The sequence below is a fragment of the Anolis carolinensis genome, unplaced genomic scaffold, assembly GCF_035594765.1.
Source record: "Anolis carolinensis isolate JA03-04 unplaced genomic scaffold, rAnoCar3.1.pri scaffold_23, whole genome shotgun sequence".
Lineage (NCBI taxonomy): Eukaryota > Metazoa > Chordata > Lepidosauria > Squamata > Dactyloidae > Anolis > Anolis carolinensis.
This window is the reverse complement of record NW_026943832.1, coordinates 883,285-896,739: the sequence shown is the minus strand read 5'-3', so window position 1 is coordinate 896,739 and position 13,455 is coordinate 883,285. Positions and strand designations below refer to the sequence as shown.

At 38.5% G+C, this 13,455-nt stretch overlaps 1 protein-coding gene across 1 annotated transcript; it reads left to right on the top strand.

Moving 5' to 3' along the window:
- The first annotated feature begins 6,982 nt into the window (after nucleotides 1–6,982).
- Nucleotides 6,983–13,455, top strand: LOC134294811 (ectonucleoside triphosphate diphosphohydrolase 6-like). Its single transcript, XM_062966549.1, has 5 exons — nucleotides 6,983–7,300; nucleotides 8,266–8,342; nucleotides 10,146–10,289; nucleotides 11,191–11,266; nucleotides 13,190–13,455. The coding sequence occupies exons 1-5, from the start codon at nucleotides 7,084–7,086 to the stop codon at nucleotides 13,246–13,248; spliced, it is 573 nt and encodes a 190-aa protein (XP_062822619.1). The 5' UTR covers nucleotides 6,983–7,083; the 3' UTR covers nucleotides 13,249–13,455.

The window sequence follows — 13,455 nt, the reverse complement described above, 5'->3', positions numbered from 1 at the left end:
ATTGGAGTGAGCCCCCAGTGGCGCAGCATGTTAAAGCATTGAGATGCTTAACTTGTGGACCAAAAGGTTGCAGGTTCGAGTGAGCACTCACTGTTAGCCCCAGCTTCTGCCCACCTAGCAGTTTGAAAACATGCAAATGTGAGCAGATCAATAGGTACTGCTCCGGTGGGAAGGTAACAGTACTCCATGCAGTCATGCCGGCCACTTGACCTTGGAGGTGTCTACGGACAATGCCGGCCCTTCAACTTAGAAATGGAGATGAGCACCAACCCCCAGAGTCAGACATGAGTGGACTTAATGTCAGGGAGACACCTTTACTTTTACTATGGATTGGAGTGCCACTTTTGGCACTAGGCAACCCTGTCACTACATGTTATGATTTGGGTTGATCGAGTGATATTTATTTATTTCCAATATTTCTACCCCGCCCTTCTCCCTGAGGGGACTCATAGAGGGGATATACATAGAATCATAGATTGATAGAATCATTGAGTTGGAAAAGACCACATCGAATATCAAGTCCAACCCCCTGCCATGCAGGAAAAGCACAACCAAAGCACCCCAAACAGATAGCCATCCAGCCTCTGTTTGAAAGCCTCCAAAGAAGGAACTTCCACAACACTCGGAGTCAGAGAGTTCCACTTACAAATGGTTGCTTTGGGGACATCTCTGGGATTTTTCTTTGTTGTTTCAGGGTGACTCATCCAATAGTATTTTAGAACAAGAACTGTTCCCTGGGGACTTATTTTTCAACTGAGAAATTGTTTTTTATTGAAGTTGATTACTGGGCATTTTAGGAAGTCAATGGGAACCTGACGTACCAAGGGCTCACAAGATTCACCCAATGCTGCATCTGACCGATTAGTAGCATGATTCCCAATATAGAATTTAATATAAAATTGCCCTCTGAGTGATTTACCAAAAAAAAATTTTCAAGATATTTTGAAAAATGTTTTAAAAATATTTTCAAGGAAGTACAATTTCAAAATTACTAAAACAGAAAACTAACTTCTTCTAGTCACTGCTAGGCTAATTAGCCAATAATCTCAACCCTGATCTTTCTATATAGATATGCTAAATGTTGATCTAATATGATATATGCTATGTCATACAGCTTCATTTTCCCTTAGCTATGATTCCCTTTCCTGGAATATTAGTAGAATCAACTCTTCTAGAGTTATGAAACATAAGTAACAAGCAACTACTTAATGCCTTACACTGAATATGTCCTTACATTTGCATTGGTACCGTGAGAAGTTCCTTATACTGGTGAAAATCCACCATACTATCAATATCTTTAAGATATTAGCCCTGTGCACATGTTGATCAGGGAAATATGATAGTTGCAGTGACATAGAGAAATCTGCCTCAATTTGGGCACTCAGTTGGATTTTTACCTGAATATGAACTTCCCACTCTGAAAATAAGCAAGGTTTCCTCCCTGTTATGTTCACATACTTTAGGGACTTGTTCCCCAAATTGTCTTGAAGAGCTAAGAATATTTAAACTGCATATATATAATGGCCTGATTACACTGAATCTTGGGAGATGGGTAAAACTCCTCCTTGAAAGTATTGGCAGAAAACTTAAAGAGAATTCAGAGTTGTTCTCAATAAGAGAAAGAAATGTACTTTACAAAGATAGTAATGACTGGCCTGTGGATCTCTGTCAGAATTGCCCACCAGCAGTGACTTCTGATGTGGACATTATATTCTTCCTCAGAATGTGAAATTGCCCAAGATACTTATTTTAGTTTTTGAAATTAAGTGAAATTTCAGAGAGAATAGGCAATGCTGAGGATGCATTCAAAGGAACAATAAGGTACCCACCAGCCTACATTCTGCATGAGATTGGTCTAATGAAGCATCCTTGGCTATTCTGAGTAATTTTACTTTCTATCCCTTTGCTCACAGAGAAGTCAAAAGAATAATCAACCAACAGGCTGTCTGCTTTTCATTAAAATAATGGTTTTCTTGGTCAGTTAATAAATTTTCAACCTGTAATTTTATATTCTGTCACAAAGATTTTAATGAAATAAAAAGTCAGTGGTAGGATTGGGGACGAGAGGAGATAAGTATTTGCATTTGTGTCTGTAATCTTCATTTTTTTCTGCAGATACCGAATCTGGGAATTTAAGCCTTAATTCTGGAATATTTTCCACAGCAGTATTCTTTGCAATATGTTTAATTGTATAACCACAATGAAATAAAAAAGAAGCATTAATGTTAGTGTTAGCACTAGTAGTACAAGATAGCCGACCCCACCTAATAATAGGAAAGTCTGCTAATGTTAGCAGGAATCACTGTGGGTTGTTGTGATGTTGCTGATGAATAAAAAAGTGATGGAAAAATGTACTCCTGCTGCTTACTGGTTGGAAGGCACAAAATTTTCTTGATAATGGATGTTGGACAGAGAAATCCTAGCTGTCTATGCATCCAGTTTTTGAGCAGAATGTCTGGAGCAAATCAGGAAAAATGACAGGGGATAGAAATGATATTTTCAGGACTGTTTATTTATATTTATTTCTACTGTAGGGAAATTAGAAATATATTTCCCATATCTTTAGTCACAATAGTAAAATGTCACTTATTTAATGCAGGTAAGAAAAGAAATGATATCTTAGGGATACAGGTGGGAATAGGGGAGGAAGACTCATGACTTCTCCATTTGGCCATCCCATGCCAAACATTGCAAAACTGGACAGTGTTTTCCTTTTTCAAACCTTCATAAATGAGACATTGATACAGATTACTGTGACCTAAAGGGTAAACATTCTATGACAATGTCTCATAAACAGTTGTAAACTGCTTCCCCAAATTTTATCCAGTTCACGTGTACACTTTTTAGAAAATTTACCAAAACAAACAAAAACTTTTAAGACAAAGAAAAAGGCCCAACAAATTTATTTCTTTTTGCCACTGCAATACTTTTTTGTCCTAGTAATTGTTAAGAGATAAAGATAAATGCTTTTGGCAAACTGTGATGCAGGAAAACAGAAATGAAGGGGTTCATTGGTCATCTTCTCACTTAGGAGATAGAGGAATTCTCATTGAGTCAGGACACAGAAGTTTTCAATATCGCCTCCGTATCTATGGGGGATATATTTTAAGACCCTTCTCCTTTGTGGATGTCTGGAACCATGAATAATAGTGAACTCTATATTTTAACTTTACCTGAGCCAGAAGCATGTCATAGAATCACACTGGAGGACCTAGAGGGGTCTACAAATATTTCTGATGTATGGGTATTTAATTTGTGGATCAAGGAGTCATATTCTACACCAGTGGTTCTCAATCTTTGGCTCCCCAGATGTTTTGGCCTACAACTCCCAGAAATCCCAGCCAGTTTACCAGCTGTTAGGATTTTTGGGAGTTGAAGACCAAAACTTCTGGGGACCCACAAGTTGAGAACCACTGCTCTACACAGTCAATTTACTGAAATTCTCAATGGGATTAGAAAACCATGACTCACTCAATGCAAGTTTTTTTCTTATAATCTGAATCAGATTAACAATTTGATGCATGGATTCAGTGTCCATGTCTTTTGATGTTCATTATTAGGTTACCATGCCATTAGTTCTGATGTTTGTCAATAAGGCTTGCACCAACCAGTACAAGACACATGCAGAAATACACACAGCATGGTTTGCAAGACTGCCCTTCTGTGCAGCAAAGCAACACAATGTGTTTCTTTGAGAAAAATTCACAATAGAATTTAATTTTCCCACTTCAGTCCTCATGTCTGCTTTTTGTAAATATTTTCTGTCTTCAGTCATGAAAAAGGGCATCTCTTTGATATTTTGGGGACTGAAAATGTAAGACATAAAAAACAAATGGTAAGGTGTAACTACAGGTATCTCCACAGTTTCAGAAGATAATTCAAAGGTCAGTTAGATATGAATCAGTATTGAGCAGATTCCTTTGCAGATTCTGTAAAGGAAATATTTTTCCACTGACATCAACATCTTCTTTATGTGTCATTAAAAAGTTACTGACCTTGAGATGTCATGCTGACTTCTCTTAAGGTGCAAATATTTCTAAGATAGGCAATGTATTGTCAACATTAATGTTATTTTAAAGCCAGTATTCCAGCTAAATTTCTTATGGAGCTTGTCTATTCAGTTAGACTTTTGAATCTGAAATTGTCACAGTTTCAGGCAATCTGTGGTTATTACTCTCCAGTCACATGGATGTATTTCAGATTCAAGATATATACTTTCTTCCCTTGCATCCTAATCTCCTTGTTGCTACAAGAATGAATTTTTATGAGCTGCCGAACTTGCAAAGTGGACAGACGTTGTGTCATGGATCAACACCATCAACACAATTCTGTCACTTCAAGCAGTTCACTGCTATTTTCCCCCAACCTATTTTCTTTCTTCTTACTTTTGTAAGCTTCACAGTCATGCTCTCCTAGACAATTCATATTCTATTTAAGTTCGAAAAATAAGCTGCAGGGGAAAAAAATCATGTGATATCTGCAACTACACTTCATCAAGCTATACAACTTTGCTTCACAACTTTTGCTAGTATGAGAGTTAATAGTCTTGATGAAAATGATAATGTTGAGTGCTTTGAAATTCCTATGTTTTTATCATACCTTTCCTCGAAAGAACAAAGGGCAGTGTACATAATCTTCCTTATTTTAACCTCAGAAAGTGAAGTAGGTTATATTGACTCACCCACAAGTTACCAAGTCAGCAATGTTGCTAAGCAAATTAACCAAAAGGAACACTGTAGAAAGAAAATGCTATTTTTCCTATTTATACTTTTTTTTTCTCCTTGGTACTTTTTTGCTCTGGGAAGGACTGTAATGGCCATTGGAAATCATATAGCCCTGAAGATGTTCTTGGACTCCATGTCTAAGGAGACCAAACCATCACAGCCTACAGCAAAGAATGCTGGAAATTGTAGTCCATCAACATCTTGCGGACTGTATGAGTTTGAACTCAGATATCTCCCCTTCCCATCAAAACATGCTAAGAAACACTGTGCTAGATTCACCTTAGAATTTCCATAAATCAGAAATAGATTTTATATTGTTTTAATTTCAACTTAGTAATATTTTAACTATATGTTTTATTGTAATTTTATGCCTTTTGTAAGCCTCCTTGAATTCTAATAGGGGAAGAAAGGTGGGATATAAATGAGGACTTTGGTAAGTGTGGAGCTTAGAACAAAAAGTCAAATCTAGCAGAATTAATGGCATACCACTCCTTTAATGTCTTTCATTAAAAATCTTTCAGACAAAAAAAATCTTATAAATAAGTCTTAATTTTAAAGAAGTAATGTTGACATTGACTCCCAGGTTAGTAGTTTCTGATCATGCCATCCACTTCAGGTAAGCCTATTTCCCCCATTAATGGAAGCAGCAGTCTTGTTCAACACCCAAAGAAGAAATCCAGGAGACTTGCAAAACAAAACAAAACAACAACAATTTGGTGATGCTTTGAATATGACTCCCCAGGATGTTATGACAGCATCCATTTTCCCATCCCATCACTCTCCACTCTTCTCCCTATAGCCTTGCTATACTATTCAATTCTCTAAGCCTCCAGTGTAATTTCTACATTTTCATCAATCTCAAAGACAGCAAAGGCTCAGCCCATTTCTACCATACATCACACATGGGTTTTAATGGACATTGGTGATGCCATCAGAATATTTACTAGAACGCATTAGAGGTTTTTTTTTTAATGCATACTTAACTGTTGTTATACCATGGATGGATGGAGATTAATGACTGGCAAAAGCGAATTCAGCACATATTTGAACGGTATAATTGACTGACACAAGATGTAGTTAGTTACCAACAAGAGTAGTTGAAAAAAGGATTAGATTGCCAATTACTTTATTTGTACTATACCTTTCCTCCAAAATCTGAGACTCACAGTGGCTAAATTTACAGAGAAAATATAGTTATCCCAAGCCAATTGCCCGTCCCCTGAGGACAAGATTGAAAAGCCAACAGTTTATTAAGGAAACCTTGAAGTGTTATTTGACTCCTTGAAGATTTATTATTTGTTCATCAATAAAGACTTTGTTATTTCATTAAAGACTCAAAAGGCCATCCTTTTCAGGGAAATCCTTAAGAACCTCTCTTTAGGTGCCCTGGCTTCCCGCTGGGCATAAAGTATATGTCCTATACAAAAGACAATAGTTACAGGCCCAGCGCGTGACAGAACCTAGCCTATTCCTACTGATCAACTGTTGCTAAGAGTACAGAAACAATATACAGTAGAGTCTCACTTATCCAACATTCTGGATTATCCAACGTATTTTTGTAGTCAATGTTTTCAAAACATCGTGATATTTTGGTGCTAAATTCGTAAATACAGTAATTATTACATAGCATTACTGCGTACGTAATTCATTAATTCATAATGAGATTCTATACCCCGACGACCCGAAACAACTCCGATGGTCTGTCAGTTGCAGACGCTATGCGGGCAGTCGTGAAGGTCTTCCTGGCTGCCCGCAAAGCCGCGGAGTAGGCCCTAATAGCGGCTCTAGCCCGTGCACATTCACATTTGCCTCAAACAGACAAGAGTTCTTTCTCTCACCCTGGATATTCCACAGATATATAAACCCCACTTGCTTAGGTGAAATGTCAGAAGAGAATGCTTCCGGAACATGGCCATGCAGCCTGGAAAACTCACAGCAACCCAGTGATTCCGGCCGTGAAATCCTTCAACAACATATATGAAGGCCTTCTTTGTTACAGCTGCTATCTTTGTCCCATTTCCTTAATAGATAATGCTGTTTTATTTGATAAATACGCCTTTAAGGGTAATGATGTGTGGAAGACTAAGAGGTTGTTGTTAGTTAATTCACAATACGTGGTGACAGATTGGGTTGTGTTTGTACTGGTAACTATTTGGTAATGAACAGAAACTCTTAGCAGCTTCCTAATAATTTTAGGGAAATCTTAAGAGAAAGCTGTAGAAAGTTTCCACATCTTATTTCAACAGCCAAATGTTATTATTTTTGCACATTTGCTCATTTATCCGTTTTCTTTTTGTTTTAAATACAGAGGTGCCATGGGGAACTCTGGTTTGAAGTGAAAGGAGGATTATCAGAAGAAATGAAGATACCAAAACTGTTCTGGGTTTTTGCTGCTTTCATGTGTGCTGCTATGTTTGCTATATACATAAAATGGAATTTGAATGTCAAAACAAGAGATCTTCCTGATGACTTGAACAATCAGCTTGACGGCGAGACGATTTTCTACGGCATCATGTTCAATGCTGGAAGCACTGGGACACGCATACATGTATTTAAGTTCTCACAGAAACCAAAAGGTAGAATGACCTTTTTCAAATGAACATCCTTTGCTAACATTTACTAATTAGATGAAAATGTAGGTATGGCGGTCGCTTTTTTAAAAAATCATTGTGTACAGTGGGCATGGTCTAACTTCGGCCCTCTGAGTGTTTTGGACTCGAACTCCCACAATTCCTAACAGCCTACCGGCTGTTAGGAATTGTGGGAGTTGGAGTCCAAAACACCCGGAGGGCCGAAGTTAGAACATGCCTGTTGTACAATAATGGCAATGGCTACCTCTTGATATTTTGTAACTGCTTGAACTTGGTACACTATGAAAGCATTGAGATAAGTAATATTCTTCAATGTTCTGTATGCAATTAAAGGGAAGGAACACATTGGAGAATTTGATCTAGAAATAAAACTGGAGAACAACTTACAGAGTTTTGTCAACTCACTTTTTTTGTGCTGCAAGCACATTCTTCTGGCAGCTAAACAGAGGACTGCATATGTGAACCTCATTGAACAGCCAGTATATTTATATACACATAATAAGCGTGAAAGTGTGCATGTGTGTATGTGGCAGAGGTGTCCACTTACACAGACAGCCTCCCACCTCTACAAACAGCTACAACCCACAGTGCTGAGGAGCCAACAGAAGCACTCCCTCCTATCACATTGCAGGTTACAGTGAGCGCCACATCCCAGTGTTCCTTTCTCTCTCCATTGGTGTGGAATTTGCATGACCCTGCCCACTGCCTCTCCCTTAACCCTTTCCTACAGCAAACAGAGGAATTGATCAGCTTAAGCGGCTGAGGGGGAAAAGGAAGGGGCCTGAGGCTGTTAGGAATGATGGGAATTGAAGTCCAAAACACCTGGAGGGCCCAAGTTTGGCCGTGCCTTTCTAATTAGTATAGTTTTTCCATTTTGGTGTTTTCTAAATTTAGAAACCATTGGATTATATGTGGATTACTTTCATTAATATTTGTTTCCTTTTTAACAGAAATTCCCAGACTAATCCATACCACATTCAGAGCAATAAAACCAGGACTTTCTGCTTACGCTGACAATGTTGATAAGGTAATTTGAGTCATACAGTCCAGGAGGACATGCATTTGTGATTCTCTCTTTCTCTGCTCTATAAAATGAGCACTTTAAGCCATACTCCTGTGTACACTGACCTCTTGGGCACTGCGATAATTGTTTCTGAGTAAATATGTGTACGAATATAGTGTCAGATTACAGATTGCTTTCCAGTTGACATTAAAATTAATGTGCATTATGCTCTGTTGGATAATAGCTATTTCTGTAAGATGCTAAAGTCTTACGGTTTGTAAGGTTTCTAGAGATCCTGTGCTTTTCGAGACAAGGTGATATTATGCCAGATGGACAGAGTTGTGAGATCAACATTTTTATAACTCTTGAGACGTCACACAGTCTACCCCCATATTTGCTCTCCAGTCCTCAGCATCTATAAAAAGTTTAAAGCTGTCAGAAGATTGGTTTAAAAAAAATGTGATAATCTCAGGATAATATCTAGACCAGGGGTCCCCAAACTAAGGCCCGGGGGCCAGATGCGGCCCTCCAAGGTCATTTACCTGGCCCCTGTCCTGAACTTTAGACTTAGGGTTGACCTAAGTCTACCTGGTCTTTTGAGGTCTTTTTGCTTACCTATGGTCTTATGAGATTGTCTAGATGGTCTTTGAAGGTCTCTTTGCTTAGCTACGACCTTATGAGACCATCTAGCTGGCTTTTGGAGGTCACTTTCCTTACCTATGGTCCTATGAGACCATCTAGATGGCCTTTGAGGGTCCCTTTCCTTACCTATGGTTTTATGAGATTGTCTAGATGGCCTTTGGGGGGACCTTTCCTTACCTATGGTCTTATGAAACCATCTAGATGGTCTTTGAGGGCCCCTTTCCTTATCTATGGTCTTCTGATGGCCTGATGAGATCATCAACAATCTTAATTTTGGACTATTTCATCCTAGTCCGGCCCCCTAACATTCTGAGGGACTGTGAATCGGCCCTCCGCTTAAAAAGTTTGAGGACCCCTGATCTAGACTACTACCAAAAATTTTTTGAGAATGATTGGGGATATTTTGAATTGTATATGACAGGTCATTTAGATTATTTCTACCACACACTTTTGAATTGTATGACAGGAAATTTAGATGCATAGGAATTATTCTTATTCTTATTATTTACTTTATTTGTATCCTTTCTTTCTCCCATAGGGACTCAAGGTGGCTAACAATGACGTGACGCAATACAATTGAATTTAAAAACAAGGCAAATACACGCACACACACGTGTGTGTGTGTGTGTGTGTGCTGCCTCATGCAGCTATTTGTCCATCTGTGATATTATTGTGTGTTCTCATAGGTCTTGAGTGAAGTTTCTTTCCATCACTTGCAAACTCAGAGATGGGAGAACTTTGGGTTCTCCATGTGCTTTGGCTTGCAATACCCTTGAGTGCTAGTAAGCATAGCCAATTGTAATAAATTGTGAGAAGTATAATCTAAAACAGTGGTTCTCAACCTGGGGTCCCCAGAAGTTTTGGGCCTTCAACTCCCAGAAATCCTAACAGTTGGTAAACTGGCTGGGATTTCTGGGAGTGATAGGCCAAAACCATCTGAGGACCCCAGGTTGAGAACCACTGATCTAAAACATCTGGAAGGCCGGGTGTTGTTCAAACCTGTAGTACCTGAACTTTCTGCTTGGAGATGTTATATTCTCTCATATCATGTCCCTTCTTCCCAGATTATTTGAAATGAGTTCAAGCACAGCTCATATCAGGATTTGAATATTAGTGTATGCTCATCTTTTCCAAGTATGTTCTTCTCTTAAACTGCTAAAATACAGTCCTTTTTTGTCTCTCCAGAGTGCTGAAGGAATAAATGAGCTACTGGCGGTTGCTAAAGAGGATGTCCCTGAGAATTTGTGGAAGTCAACCCCTTTGGTCCTCAAAGCAACAGCTGGGTTAAAGCTTTTGCCAGGAGAAAAGGCTCAGGAACTGTTGGACAAGGTACTTTTTCTTTTTTTCTGTTATTGTCATATAATTTATGTAACTAGTGCACTTGTGATTTTGTTGAAACCGTTCTCATCAGAAATGTTGGGAATAAAAAATGATAGAAACATACAGATAGAAGCTGCATTAGAAATGTATTCTGATCTTAGAGGACACCATTCATATTCATATGCTATCCAAAATTTTGAAGTTGGGTAGTACAGTGTAATAGTAGGAATTTTGTCAGTAACTACAAAAAGACATTGGGGAAACAGCATTCATAGTCATGGCTAGCTGCTCTGTGGTTGTGGCTTAATGGTTCTTGTATCTTATAGATTCCAATCCAGATTAGCAATTGGTGTGCATCTGTACTGTACAATTAATGTAGTTCAACACACTACTTTAACTGCCATGGCTCAATGCTATGGAATACTGGGAGTTGTAATTTGGTGAGGCACACCAGCAGTCTTTGGCAGAAAAATCTGAAGACTTTGTAAAAGTATTCCATAGCCATGACAGTTAAAGTGGTGTCAAACAGCATTAATGCTGCCGTGTAGATGCATCCCTGGAGCATCATGTGAAGCAACATGGTGTCGCGTTACAGCTTTCCAAAAACGAAACACTCCTTGTCTTCAAATTTACATATAGAAAAAATAACAACAATGTAGCAATATAGGCTTGGCTGGTTTTTTTTCCTCTTAAAGATCATAGGTGCTCTTCTGAAAGATAAATCCATTTCCTGTGTACATGTGTAAGAGAATGTTTACTGTGTATCTGCATTTCAAAATAGGGAAGACCATCATAGTGTGAGAATATTTGCTAGAAGTCAAAAATCTAGCTGCAAAAGGTCATCGTATTTTCTGGGGGATGTTTCTGCTTTGCATAATATATTTCTAAATAAATCTTATTTTACATTTAGGTGAAGTCTGTTTTTCAACAATCTCCATTCTTAGTAGGGGATGATTGTGTCTCCATAATGGATGGAACGGATGAAGGTACGTGACTTTGTTTTCACACAGTTACTTTGATTCTACGGCCGCTGTAGCTCAATGGGTATAAACCCTTGTGCTGGTGAACTGCTGATCTGAAGGTTGGAAGTTCAAATTTGCGAGACAGGGTGAGATCCCCCTGTTAGCCCTAGCTCCTGCCAACCTAGCAGTTCAAAAATATGCAAATGTGAGTAGATCAATAGGTACCCCTCTGGCAAGAAAAAGCAAAAAAATGCCGTGATGCTGGCCACACAACCAGGAGGTGTCTACACATGCAGCCTCCTCAGCTTGGAAATGGAGAAAGAGCACCTCCCTCAGAGCCAGAGATGAGCATCGCCTCCAGAGAAAGAAATGAAAGGATAAGCCTTTGTCTGTGTATTTGTGTCTCATTGTATGTCATGTAACAAAGCATTGAATGTTTGCCTCCGTCTGTATATACTGTAATTCACTCTAAGTCCTTTCAGGGAGAAGGGCGTAATATAAATAAAGTATTATTATTATTATTATTATTATTATTATTATTATTATTATTATTATTATTATTGGCCCCTGGTGGCACAGCGGATTAAACTGCTGAACTGCTGAACTTGCTGACTGAAAGGTTGGTGGTTCAAATCCGGAGAGCGGGGTGAGGTCCCGCTGTTAGCCCCAGCTTCTGCCAACCTAGCAGTTCAAAAACATGCAAATGTGAGTAGATCAATAGGTACCGCTCCGGTGGAAAGCTAACAGCACTCCATACAGTCATGCTGACCGCATGACCTTGGACATGTCTACAAACTACCGATCCTTCAGCTTAAAAATGGAGAGGAGCACCACCCCCCCAGTCGGACACCAAGAGACTTAATGTCAGGAGAAAACCTTTACTACCTATTATTATTATTATTATTATTATTATTATTATTATTATTATTATTATTATTATATGGCAGGGACAGTTGTGTTCCTGCAAGTAGTTTCTGACTTATAGAAACCCTATTGTGGCATGATCTTGGCAAGATTTGTTCAGAGAAGGTTTTGTTTTTGCCTTCCTCTGAAGCAGAGAGAGTGAGATTTGGCCAAGGTGACCCAGTGGGTTTCCATGGCTGAGCAGGAATTTAAACCCTGGTTTCCAAAGCCATAGTCCAACACCCAAACTGCTTTACCATGTCAGCTTTCTCTTCTTGGGAGCTTTAGAGAGCAAATATGATTTTGTTGAAATAACTCCAATTTTTCTGGGATGGGGCGCATGCAGGTGTGTGTGTGTGTCTTTTCAAGATCCTATGATCTTCCCCTGATCTAATGCCAAACAAAGAAGGTGACTGAGTGAAAATGAGAAAGCTGCAAGTGACAAGAAAATAATGTGATCATTACTTTCCCAAATGCGGATAATCTGGTGTTCATGCCAGTTCATGTACAGCTTTCAGTAAATTGCCTCAGTACATAAGGGAAGGAAAGAGAGGCAGCATCCGGTAGATATGGTATCTTCTGTTTTATTTAAGGAGTTACTCAGCATAGTTTAACAAACAATAATTTCCTTATGCACATATCACTTGTGAGACAGAAAAAGTAGTTACACCCTTACTTTAGACAAATACGGCCTTGCATACATAAAAGCAGGATTCTTAGCTTGCATTCCTACCTATATAAAGAATCCTGTCATCAAAGAGCCCCCTGTGATGATTTTTTAAATAAACATTTCTTTTAGCTCACCAAAGTCTTCCTGGTCTAAGCATAGCCAATTTAGACTGCATATTTGGTGACTGACTTCCTGTATCTTTTGCTTGCAGTTGCTATCTAAAATGATTGCCAACTGAATTTTTAAATGTGCAGCAAAAACACAATTAGTTATACAAAATAAATCTGTAGCAAACCCAAATTATGATAAAAGAAAGGTTTGTATAAGTTGCAAAAGATTTTTTAAAATTTCCCTTGAATCTCTTTTTATACCAGGTATTTCTGCGTGGGTTACTGTCAACTTTTTAACAGGTATGTGCTTAAATAAACTGTAATATGTTGCTATTTTTCTGAAATATATATTGAATTGAAATAAACCTCAAGATTCATAGCACTATATGTACTTATTTAGATGTAAGTGCTATCTTTTCCTCAAGGACTGATGCTTAGATTGCATTTAATGAAATATCCTGTATTCACGTACCGGCTGTTAGGAATTGTAGAAATTGAATTCCAAAACACCTGGAGGTCTGAAGTTTGCC

Excerpts from the sequence above, each read along its gene's own strand:
- LOC134294811 (XM_062966549.1), top strand. The coding sequence starts at position 7,084 with ATGAAGATACCAAAACTGTTCTGGGTTTTTGCTGCTTTCATGTGTGCT. Across the intron at positions 7,301-8,265 it reads GTTCTCACAGAAACCAAAAG|AAATTCCCAGACTAATCCAT; the intron begins GTAGAATGACCT and ends CCTTTTTAACAG. Across the intron at positions 10,290-11,190 it reads CTCAGGAACTGTTGGACAAG|GTGAAGTCTGTTTTTCAACA; the intron begins GTACTTTTTCTT and ends TTTTACATTTAG.